The sequence below is a fragment of the Protopterus annectens genome, chromosome 6.part0, assembly GCF_019279795.1.
Source record: "Protopterus annectens isolate FY-2018-M chromosome 6.part0, PAN1.0, whole genome shotgun sequence".
Classification (NCBI taxonomy): domain Eukaryota; kingdom Metazoa; phylum Chordata; order Ceratodontiformes; family Protopteridae; genus Protopterus; species Protopterus annectens.
The window spans coordinates 1,988,573,237-1,988,586,261 of NC_056737.1; the positions used below are offsets into that span (position 1 = coordinate 1,988,573,237).

At 38.0% G+C, this 13,025-nt stretch overlaps 1 protein-coding gene across 20 annotated transcripts in view; it reads right to left on the bottom strand.

The window, feature by feature from the left end:
* Positions 1-13,025, bottom strand: part of LOC122805019 (titin-like) — a 759,244-nt gene that overhangs the window by 663,789 nt on the left and 82,430 nt on the right. For all 20 annotated transcript variants that reach the window (XM_044075290.1, XM_044075281.1, XM_044075295.1 and 17 more), the window contains 3 exons: positions 10,917-11,123; positions 10,667-10,809; positions 1,023-1,204 (listed from right to left, as the gene is read on the bottom strand). In XM_044075290.1, the coding sequence (XP_043931225.1) occupies positions 1,023-1,204; positions 10,667-10,809; positions 10,917-11,123 (532 nt within the window). The remainder of the gene's footprint in view (positions 1-1,022; positions 1,205-10,666; positions 10,810-10,916; positions 11,124-13,025) is intronic.

Sequence of the window (13,025 nt, forward strand, 5' to 3'; positions counted from 1 at the left end):
GAACAACATCAACACAACAATGGTACTCACACTTCTCTTAACAATGTCATTTTTAATGAAAGTATATTCACAGTGACCAGTAAAGGAGCCAACATCAAGACCTGCAAAGCCATATGAGCCATCACTCTCACTGAAAAAATGAATTTCAGAGATCACATAATAGGAGGATACTAAGAGATAAGAAGTGAACCAAAACTGCTGATGTAAGCTCATAGTATACAAGCAATCATAGCAGGAAACTTCTATGGTCCACCAAGCTGATGTAATTGAAAGATCATACAGGGCTATGCGATAATGTAATCACTGATCACTTGTCACCAAAGGTCATTGCAGTCTTAATTAAGCTATCGTTGCATTATGCCTGGACCTAAACCTGGATTTCCAGTGTTAAAGGAGCCATGACAAGTTAAATTAAAATAAAAATGGTTGTGTGTATGTGTGTGTGTGTGTGTGTGTGTGTGTGTGTGTGTGTGTGTGTGTGTGTGTGTGTTTTATTCATTTGTTAAACTGCATAAGCCTGCTAGGCTCAAGTGGTTAAAAAGTAATCAGCAGAGATCCATTAATGTTTGCCTGTCCAGTCTGGTCTCTTAGTGCTATTATCACCTTAATGGTGTGACCAGTAACATGTTGTAGGATCTCTTTCAGGGCACTGACTGATATCCATATGAACTATAAGTGGCATAATTCCCATGCAGTAGTTTTGCTGAGTATAAGGAAAGACTTTTAATGGGCTTTGTTTGCCATCAACATTCACAGAAGTATGTTGTATGTATGTATGTTAAAAGACAGGTATAGGAGAAACTCTGGATGGCAAATCATTATCCTGGTTACATTAGAGGACAATGTGGTGAGCAGAGAACTGCTTGTACACACTGTCATATGTAAACACGTATATCTTAAAGAAGCCCATTGAGTAGAACCTGGCATTAAAACTCCAGGAATTTGACAGTTCATGTCATGCACAGTCAGATTAGCACAATATAATATATTTATTAAATAGAACAATCACAACACTGACTTACATATTCCTGTAGTGTAGTTTTCAGTATAACAGTTGTTTCTTTTCCCATTTTCTTCCTTATTAAAGCATGCTCTCTCTCATATTCAGATAAAGCATCCTCTGGTGCCACATCAGCAATTCTGGGTTCTTGCATATACTGTTCAGCTGTTTGCTGGACTTGTTTAATGTACATGTTGTACTCTTCTGTAAAATACAAACGAGACAACATAAAAAATACATTTTACTCATGACTTTATTGCATACCAATGTACAATAACAGAAATGCCCCTACAGATGGCAGCATTTTAAAGGTGAAACTTCTAATAGATTTCATCCACATCAAAAAAAGCAAAATGTTAATTCCCATCTTCACACTTTAGCCCTCAAATATGACTACTGATCAGAATCCTCCTTAAAATTTATGCTTAAATGAATACTTGTACATGAAAAAGAAGGGGAAGAAGTGCTTTAAAAATCACAGGTAATTTAGAACTTTGACTTTGAAGGCAGACACAACTATATATGTCACATCTTGATTGCCTATTTCCAGGTCTACCACTGAATAACCTGTAGATCCAATTTAAATGAAAGCCCGTTCTTTCTCAACAGCTGCTAGAAATGTTATACATTTTCTATGCATTTTCAATTTCTTCATTAATGCTGATCCCACATCAGTGCCCTTTTCTGATTTGGCACACTGATTACAGTAAGTCAACAGGTAAAAACATTGGATCCTGTTACACCCAAGTTGCTGTTTCTGTCACCCCTCTTAAGTACTCATTCTTTACAGATACTCTCCTCCCATAAAATACTATAAATATCTATATGCTAAATGCAAGGTAACACACTTAAAGCAATTCTTCTAAATTCTACCAAGTCTTTCTCATTATTCTGAAATCATTACTCCGGCTGTTAAATAGGCTAGATATCTTTCAGTTGTTAGTAAAATGGAAAACAGTCTTCCTTTCAGGTTCTCAACAGTGTAATTTATAAGAGAGCCAAAAAGGAATGTGGCCACATCAGAACCTGCAGTACCCACTAATAAACTTCCCTTTTTCAGGAAAGATTCCATGTATTAGTACAGTCTGCCTTCTGATGCCTAGCTAGCATTGTATTGAGGCTATAACTCTGGGAGTTACTCCAAGGCTGTATGATTTCTTTTTATGCACTGCCGTGTTAAATATTATGAAAAAAATCTGATCATTTTGTTCACACTCTTGCTAATTTCCTTACACTATGAACTGCAAAGGTCACCTAACAGCATGTTGATGCACTCTCTCCTTTTCCTTCTTCGTCTGACATCCTGTTACGAAGCCATGTACTTTTGAATACTGTGGCCTACTGCCCTCATATTCTAAATTATTTGCTTTGGAAGTGATTTTCCAATTCTCTTATCAGTGTAAGCTGAAGGTTTGACATTTCCCTGCTCTGACTTGCTGCCACCATTGTGAAAGGAGCACATCTACTCTTTTCCACTATTCAGGCATTTAGGCAGCCTCCTATGATCTGCTAAAAGGTTAGCAATTTTTCTATTTTGAAACATTCTGTGGAGAATCCCATTAGGATCTATACTTTGCCCTTTAGTTTTGCAAATATCAGTTAAAGGTGCAGCTATTTAAGGAATGAAAGCTTATGCTATTTAAATGTATTTGAACTATCTGAATTTCATATTTTTTTGTGCTTTGTGTACTCAATCTACAGGCCAAGACTCAGTGCATATAATTTGGTGGGGTGGAAATTCAGACCCATTTCATATCGGTATAAAGAATACTGTACATTTAGCTAGCGTGGTAGTTCGTTATATAATATGTTCTGCCTCAAACTGAAAGACTTAACAGTTTACTCTGAACCACTGGTGTTTCTGTGTGAAGGTAATTTGTTCTTACTGTGTCTACTTGCGCTTCCTCTATATGCCCTGGTTTCTTTAACAGTTCCAAACACAATAACTGGCTGTTCTAAAACTGTCCACATGTACTGCATTTACTCTTGAGCATTTACTCTTGATCTAGTAGCCCAAGTGGTTTCTGACTGGCATTCCAGAAGGACTAGTTCATTTACACAGTCAACAAACAAGCAAACAAACAAAAATTACGGTCTATATTACATCACCAAATGCTTAAAAAAGTGAACAGTGATTAATCAACCCCAGGTAAGTGAAAGCTTACAATGTCGAACTGTCAGAACAGCGATTTTTTTCCCAAGGGAAAAAAATTGCTGTTCCAACAAAAAAAAAAAAAAAAAAAAAAGAAAACACTTTAAACATTGCATTAAGTGGGAGGCTGTGCCCCCCACACCCCCCTACTTAAATATACCAACTCCGAGATCGTACTACAGTGCTGTAAACAGCAAAGTAACAAAGTGGCCAAGCAAATTCTTTCCCTGGGAAAGAATTTGTTTAAAAGCTGCTTCAGTATTTTGCCTTTTCAGTCTTTTAAGTTCGACCAAGACACATTCGAAAGAATGCGTCTTCGGGCTTGTAATAGGAACCCAAAAATGGGTCTATAATACATCACCGAATGCTTAAAATTAATGATTGCTCGTGGAGGAAAACAGCACAAGCTGCTCCTGGGTACAGAATACACACACGGGCAGAGTTGACCATTCATGCGCATTTATGGACCCCCTTTCCCATCACCTGACCAGTGATGCACACTTGGGCAAAGAAGTATGCTGGGGGGGGTAAGGGAATTCTAGGAAGTGCTATGGACTATGTTCATAAGTTGCAGAGGAAACAGTCTGTTGCAAATGTCCGGAAATGGCTGCTAGAACTACTATGTTCAGCAGAAATAAATATATGATTGCAAAATATTTTGTCCATCTACATTTTATTACAGGACTCAGAATCCTTTGCAGCAGTACAGTGACATCATAAAATATATGGTGTTTGTATATGCAGATCAACATGTTCAACTGCAGAATCACAAAGTTAAGCTCCTTCCAAAAAAAAAAAAAAAAGGAAAGAAACACATGCATCAGAATCTACACACACATGTACACACACACACACACACACACACACACACACACACACACACACACACACACACACACACACACCCACACAAACTTACTGGCATTTTGAAGTATTAGAAATTCACCTATTGTGAGTTTTTGGGGTATGGGAGGAAATCAGTCAACACTCAGAGAAAACATACAATGACATAGGAAGGTCATGCAAATTCTGCACATAAACATATTCAAATACACATAAAAATTCCATCTGCATTGTAGGCCACAAGTCCAACATATGCAGGTGGCACACTATGCACACACATTTCACAGAGATGTGTGTGTTTTAAAAACACTTGACATTTCCACCAAAGGAAATAATTGGAAGTTTCAACCATAAATAAAATAAAAACATTGTCAACTATCTATAAGTGAGGAGTGGTGCCGTGGTAGGGTTGTTGCCTCACAGCAAGAGGTTCTCCAGTTCGATTCTCGGCTGGAGTGCCTTCTGTGTGGAGTCTGCATATCCTCCCTGCATCTGTTTGGTTTTCTCCAGGTACTCCAGTTTCCTCCCACATTACAAAGACATGTGTCTGGAGTGTTTTTCACTGGGCCTCCACTGAAAATTGGCTTTGTTACAAGTTGGACTTTCCTGGTAAACAAATGTTAAATAAAAAAAATAAAAATAAAAAAATAATAACTTCATAGTCACACAACTTCGGAGAAATGCAAAAAGTCCCAAAAATTTGAATCAGTGCTGCCGCACAAATAAAACTATGCTAGCAGTGATTCCCCATTGAAAGCTTTAGTGGACAAGTTGTAGAGTGAGTATGTGTGTGTGTGTGTGTGTGTGTGTGTGTGTGTGTGTGTGTGTGTGTGGGAGGGGGGTTGTACTCAATGAGTTGAAACCTCATCCAATTAATTTGAGCAAGAGTAGGAAAGCCATGCCATATGTCCATTGTGATAGTAAAAGTTGTGCTTTCCCAGGAAAACAGAAAGGCACAGTGGTGTCTCTACTATCAAAGCTTCAGTAAATAGCTTAGCTGCATAATTTAAATGGCTCTGAATTCCATTAGCCCTGCATTTTATAACATGTAGTTTACAGGCAATATGGAACACACTAGATGCTTGATGTACAGTAATATCTTTTCTGCAGCCATAAAGTACAGTTGTGTAAGTAAACGTACCATAAAAGTAGATGCTGGAATAAGTAGCCCTGGCTATATGCATTACATCCTGCAAGGATACACCAGCCAGCTAGCTTCCAAAGCTTCAGAGCATCTTTCACCCACTCAAATTGTCAGGCAGCTCGAGCTAAGCTGACTAAAAAACAAATTTAGGTGCAAAACCCTTAACCCTTTGGATCTTTTGTTGCAAAAGACAGAGGGAGGCTAAGTTCTGAAAGGACAAAGCTAGGAGCACTAAAAATAAATGACCACACTCAGGCATAAAAAGCACACAAAAAAAGAGGGGGTGGAGGGAGGTAACAGCTACTGCAGCATTGATCATTTGAATATCTACTGTTATGGTTACTTAAGCAACTGTAATATGTTCATCATATTGATCACTGCTGCAGTAGCCTTAGCTATATGAATAGATCACCCTGGCCAACTATATTTGGAAGGTGGAAGGATAAGAGTCCAGGATCTCCTAGAGAATGGTCCTAGCAAAGCTTGATCTGGACTTAGAGAAGGAATCAAGCTTATTGTGCTTTGTACAAGTATGTACAGAGGATTACTTGTAGAATCCAGACCTTTCCAAAAAGCCATAGATAAAGCAAAGACCCTGGTAGAATGTGCCTTGGCCTTGCCTGTTGAGTATGGCAAAGGGTAATAGCCTTAGACAACCATTTGGAAAAAGTCTGTTTTGACACAGGTTGTCCCTTCTTCTTACTTTCAAAGGAAATTAACAATCAATCTGAAGATCTGAAAGGTTTAATTATGTAAAGGCAGTCCCTGAGTTCTCTGTGGACATCCAAGGTACAAAATATCCTTTCCCTCATTCTTAGGTTCAGGAAAGAAAACGGGGAGACGGATACTTTGGGTTAAAGTAAATTTGGATACATTAGGCATAAAAGAAGGATTACTTCTCAAATAAACCCTGTCCATATGAAAATATTAAATAGGGCTGACTCACCATAAAAGCTTGCAGTTCAGATGCCCCTCTTGCAGAGATCAAAGCAATCAGTAAAACTGTTTTTCTTATTAAGAACTTCAAGTAAGCCAGGTTAGCTGGTTCAAATGAAGCGTTAGCTTTTCTAACACAAAATTAAGATCTCAAGGAGGGGCCACTGGTTTTTTGAAGGCTTCTTATGCAAAACCCCTTTCAAAAGCATTTTGACATCAGACTGCATTGATCCATGGGCAGATACGCTGAAATGGCAGATAAATGAACCTTGACAGAGGATAGTAATACAAACAAATATTGTAAAATCAGAGAACAACTAGCCCTGAATGGGAACTGGTTATGTTTTTGGCATCAACTTGAAAACCTCTTCCATTTGCTAGTAGCAGGCTTTCCTGCCTCCATTAGTATTAACCACACACCCTCAGTAAACAGGTGCCTAAAAGGAATTAAGACTGTGACATCCAGGCAGTCAAGTTGACTGATGATGGGATTTGTCAAACAGCACTATTGTTATGTGAGTAAATCCAGTCTGTGAGGAAGCATGTGGTAATTGCCCCTGGCCATTTCAGAGAGGAAGCAAAGGAGTCTGCTTGAGGAACTCCCCACAGATGGATCAAATCTTGGAAGACTCTCCCTGATCTAGTTTCCATCTATGAGGGTCTGCCCTCACTTCAAAAACCTGAAAAACATTTTTAATAAATAGTGTGTATTAAACTATTAATTTGTGGTTGTTTCTAACTTCCTGGAAGGTGTATACTAAGTGTTCTATGTCCTCATTTCCAGCACATTTTACTTGGCAGTCTCTCTGTTAAAGGTACTGTGTACAAAATGGTCTCCTGTGACAGAGGGGACTTATGGCAATTCTCAGCCCGAAGAAATGGAAAAATACAAGAGGAACACTACAGCAAGAAACTACAGGCAGGTGATTGAGGAGCTCAAAATAGAAGGGTACTAGCTGCAATAGGAGAAAAGTGCAGTAATAACTAACACTAGATTGGGAACGATTGTGCTAACTGGGCAGCTAGAATAAAAAAGCACAGCAACAAACAGCAGTACAATGATAGCAAAATGAAGACAGCAGCACACTAGATTGGCAAAAATGGAGGGAAAGATTAAGAAAATGAAAACTGACAGAGAGGGGAACAAGAAGGCCTCTGGATCTAAGGGATCATAAAGAATAGAAATAAGTCCATCAGTATCCTTTGAACTCAGTTAAGTAAGTCATAAGTCTATGAATACAATAATAAAGTGCTGGCAAAAGATGCAGAATGGTAGTGAAGGAGCTACAAAACAACTACTACAAGTAAAGCAGGAGACTAGAACATACAGCAAATAATAAGGTAAAACTGCATGAATGAAGGAAGATGGTATAATTAGTGAGTTGGAATGTGTTGCTTGAAATTTCAGATCAGACTGAAGTGTGCTGGAAGGGTTTGAACCCACGGAAGGGGGGTTCCAAAAACTGAACCAGTAGTAGAGGAAAAGGTGACAGGGTTGATAGGCTTGTACCCAGAACTCCCTTTGGGGACAGCACTAGGCGGACTCCACTTGAATCTTTGTCTTCAAGAATTTTCTCATCATGTGGTCAACATCCATTTCCATGAGACTTCTTGTGGATCAGACCGACCTTGATGATGAAGCTATTGAAGAATTGCTGGAAAGGCATTTGTCCTGTAATATGGATGAATGGAGTGGAGGGCTCATTGGCTCTGGAGAAAATGTACCACTAGGAGAGGGAGTTCAGACCAGACTAGCAGGTGGACTCAACTACCTCGATGTTTTAGGTACCAGATGCGAGGGACCAGCTGAATCTGCAAATCTTTTCCTTGATTTTTTCAAGTCTCTTTTCTTCCTACTTCTTTTCCTCCGACCTATTCTCAGAAGATGTTTCCTTTTCCCTGTGCTTTTTTTTTTGGACTTATTCTTTTCTTTTTCCTCTTTTCTGTCCAACTTCTGGGGGAAGCTGAAGCTGGTCTGGATTCAGAAGACACGACTACAGAAAAAGACCCTGTCTGTGGAGGAAGTAAGCCTTTCAAAATGAAGTTATCTCTCCTGCCTTGAATAGCCCTAGACCCTAAGGTAGCACAAATAATAGCCCTAGACCCAAAGGTAGCACAAATATCACAATTAGCCTGTAAGTGAACAGCACCTAAGCAGCAAACTCAAAGACAGTGCAGGTCTTGGGGAGAGATTTTGTGTCCAGAAGCCAAGCACTTTTTAAAACCTAATGGCTTGTCTGACATCAGAAAAAATATTAACAACACAATCAAAACTTAACAGATACACATGTTACATTAAACCCCTATTAAACATTTTTAGAGGACTATCTAGAAAAAACACACCAAAAAAGTTAATTGACTAACTATAAAAAACATAAAAACTACCACATTCTAACAATCTAAATGTCTAATACCTAACTCTACACTACAAATCTTAAGGAGAGGTGTCAAAGGCAGGAAAAAAATATAGAAAATCTGTCACTTGTCGTGAACTATAGTGAGAGCTCTTGGACACACATCTTGATGAATCAAGTGGCATATGAGATCTGAGGTAAATTAGGAAGGAAGAGGGAATTATATATAGGGGAAGTGTCAGAGCCTTGAATCCAAAGGTCTGGAAGATGCCAAGGTCTGACTCAATCAGATCTGATAAATAAAATATTGAATCATATGAAAATAAACAACATTGGAATGAGGGGTTTGGGATACAATATGGTCTAGAGTACGGGCTTTTATAAGGAAAGGGACATCAAAAATAGGTGTTTAGACCAAAAATTCAAGCAGTAAAAATGTTGTTGTCCTGTAGCTATTATATGTCGAGCAAGCATTTCTGTGATACAAGAAAAAAATGTGGGTAAAAACTAGGAAGACAATAATGGGATGTACGTATATGGCAAGAAAAGAAACCAAAGGTGAAATGGCCAAAAAATAATACTGCTGGTAGATGAAGGTGGATTAGCTAATACTGCTGGAAGATGAAGTTGGATTAGCAGTGCCAAATCTATACGAATATTTTAGGGCTGCTCAACTGAGGTTAATGCATAATCTGCAAAACCCAAGTGATGGAGCAAGGTGGCAAAGAATGATATTGAATCACGGTGCCCAAAAACCAAATGGGAAGTGGGAGGTGGGGACAGGTATGTGAAGGCAAAAATATTAGTGGTGAAGAAAATGATCTGAAATGATCCAGAATACAAAATATATTTAGAATTAAAGAATGCAAAGGCTGGAAATTTGAGGTATGGCCTGCAAAGTTAAACACCCATATACAATACATGTTTCAAGGATTGCAAAGTGGGAAGAGAAAAGGAGACAGAGAGTCTTATTTTTGGGAACAACTGTGAGAAGGTGGTGACCATTTAGAATGGCAAGCATTATGTGAAAGATATCAGATATTTAAGAACATTAAAGAGAAATGGAAAGGAAAGATCTAGTGAGACCAGAAGTAACAATGTCAACTGAAGCAAGAGAATCAGCAGGAGAAACCAAAGGACATATAGGAAAATGTTACAGGGCATTGATAAGAAACAGATGGATCAAGAGATGTAGCCACAGGAAAACTTGGCAAAAAGAAATAGGATGAGCCATGGGGAGTGATATGTAAAGCCTCAAGAGTAGCAACTAAATCCTGTAGCTTTAGAAACTTTGCATAGAAATGTTTGCATAAGTATTTTTATATCCCAGAAAGACTGTACAGAATATTTCCGGCGCTGGAAGATATATGTTGGCAGTGTAGGCAAAACATTAAAGGGAATCAGAGTCATATTTTTTTGTAAATGCAAGGTTTGGGGGCCTTTTCTGGGAGGAGTTAAATGAATTAATTAAAAAAAAACATCTCAACAGGAGGGGCAACTCACTGAAAGTGAATTCTGTCTGGATAGACTGGGGATTAGGAGAGCATGTGAAGGCAGTGATCACCTTAACACTGCTAACAGCTAAAAAGAGAATAATTAAGAGATGGAAATCAGTACAATCCCCATCACTACAAGAGGTAATAGCTATAATAGCAGCCCTAAGAAAAACTGGAAATGGGAAGTAGATGGCAAAAACTAAGCAAATTTCACAAGAGAAAATGGAAGCATTAGGACAAGGAATGGAATACATCAGTTAAAAGGAGAAGAAAGTTAATAGGAAAGGTAATAGAAGAGGGAAATGTTTTGAATGGGACTTGGGGGTAAAAGAGGGAATATAAAGAAGAATACAAGGGAAATGTAGGAATATCAGGTTTAGTCAGAAGACAAAATTAATTTAATGCAGAAATTAAAATATGATGTTTTGGCAACACGTTTGTTGAAAGAAAAATATTCCTTAATGAGTCAACTAATATATAATTCAGGTTTACCACCAGGAGAGAACTGACCCATACATGAGAACTGCAAAACATATTGTATTGATATGTAAGGAATAAAGTTAATTTCATTTATAAAAACTGTATCATCCATGTGATGCACATATGCTTCAGTTTTGGAAAATCACAAGCAAGTTCCACTGTTGCAGTATCTCAGATGTACTGCAGATGAATACATTCCTAATGTACTGCATACAGGACAGCGCACTTATTCTCTTATTTTTTTATCCATATAAAGCTTACCTTCTTCCATTAGCTTGGCAGATGCAGAGATCTCACCATGCTGATTGCGCACAACAATTGCATATTCACCAGCATCATCAGCAAATGTCATAGAGATCTCAAGCTTGCACTCCCCAGTCTCTTTCTTGTAGATTACTCGGTATCTGTAGTGTAATGAGAATCTCATTAAAAACTTATATAAAGATACTGGGTTATGAATGCAAAAAAATGAGCAGAGAAAAGTATATGCATTGCAGAAAAAAATCTCTACCTGTAGCCAGTAGTGAGAGGGACTCCTGACTTCTTCCAGTATATGTGTGGTTTAGGATACCCACCAATCTGACACTCAAAGGAAACACTTCCACCTTCAATTAATTTTTGATGAGTGAGCTTCCTGATGAAGAAAGGAGCAGTAGCTTCTCCAGGCTCAACTGGTGGTCTAACTTCAACTTCCATTTCCTCTCTCCCCACATCAACACTAAAACACAAATTAATAATTACTTCTAAAGAATTCAATAACAAACGACACAGAAAGTTTTTAAACATAAGCAAAAATATGGTCAAAGCTTAAAAATGTATTAATTACAATAGCTTCATTATCACATAAAAAACAAATGTTCATACCTATACACTTTGAAGACTCAATACTTTAAACATTATTTACAAGTAAAACACATTCAAATAGTTCTTCATATTCTCTCTCCATGAAAGAATCAGTATAGAAGTAGATTTTGAAGAGATACTCTTGCAGTAAGTAACACCTATTGGCCTTTCTCGCTCATGTAATATTCCCATATGGCTCCTTTTCCTAGCAGCTAGTGTTCTCCCTGTGCAACACCATGTCTTGTATCAAAATATGACTCAGTTTATGTAGAGGTCTAGTTTGCCTCCATGCTAGTTCAGATCATTTTAGTTAGCTTGCATTAGTATCCTCACTATATACAAGAAATGCAGAATGTCACACAGTAGACAAAATTATAATTGTCAACTTTAAAAAAGAAAGATAAGTTAATGTACTTTCTACAACAGTTTGTCTATATCTACTGTAATAAGGCATTCACCATTACTAAGGGTGACTAGGGAACTAAACATCAAAAGGTTGGTCAGGGGGGAGCTGTGTAGCTGACGGCCAATTTGTTTTTTATTTCAGGATGAGGAGGTGGGTCCAGTTATAGCAGAGATTATTCACTGATGGAGACTGACGGAGTGTGGTACCATTTGCTGGGCCTGCAAAGAAGTTAGAGGGCAGACAGATATCAGATAGTGTACACAGACAAGCACAATGCCAGCATTTTGTCATTAACATCACCATCTGCAATGTGATAACTTTGCTTCCTCTTAACATAAAGTGCAGTGTAGGCAACCAATTCCTTGATCGCCACTAAGAGTTTTTTCCCCTTACAAAGAGGGCCCCATCAAAAGAAAGAAAGAATACATTAGGGCATTTTGAAGAAGTACTTCAAAGACAGAAATGAGCAGTCAACTGAGGAGCAAGTAGAGTCACAGTTCAGTGATGCTGAGTGCAAGAAAGACAAAAAGGCTTTGGTCTTAAAAAGCTGCTATTATGATTAGCATTTCAAACTACTGTCTTACTCTGATGAGAACTTTACCAGCAGGTAACACATTATGAGCCGAAAGATAAGCAGTACAGCTATATCTTTACAAAAAATACTTCAGACAGTGGAGTAGCATTTTCTGCTCAAGACCATCACTTATTATCTAGCTTGTAATGTTTTTGTAGCATTATGGATAATGACAATATTGCCGTTTTGTAGATTCCTTGTGCAGGCAATTTTTTTTTAAAATAGGCAGCAAAGGATGCTACTGCTGCAGTACATTTTTAATCACCGTCGTTATTAGTAGTCTCCCATATTTCCTGTAGCAAAAAACTATACATCTTGTTCATTTTTACCTGGAAGGCTCACAAAGAATGTAAACAACAGATGATCATTTTGTGAGAGGTCCAGTATGGACTACACAATATCTCAATAGATGTATGCCTAATATAATGGGCTAATGCTCTGTCTGATTTTTATGTTGCAGACAACTAATGGAAACTGAACAAAACCATTCAAGACAGAATTTGAATTAAAGAACTATGCCCTAAACACATTTCTTTTTTCCCCAAGAGTGCATTTTCTTCCCTACAAAAAGATCCATACACTGCCACATATCAAGAAAGCACGACTCAATTAACTTTTCTGTCTTTTCTGTCTTATCAGATGATTATTCCATCAAATCTTGCAAGGTTTCAGCAGACTTCTATAAGAGTTCCCCTCCTCACTGAAACATATAACAACTAACAGCCAACCCAACTTTACTACAGCCAGGAAGTCTTCCTCAATGTGCCCACCATCTAAAGTCTTCAACTTAGGGCACA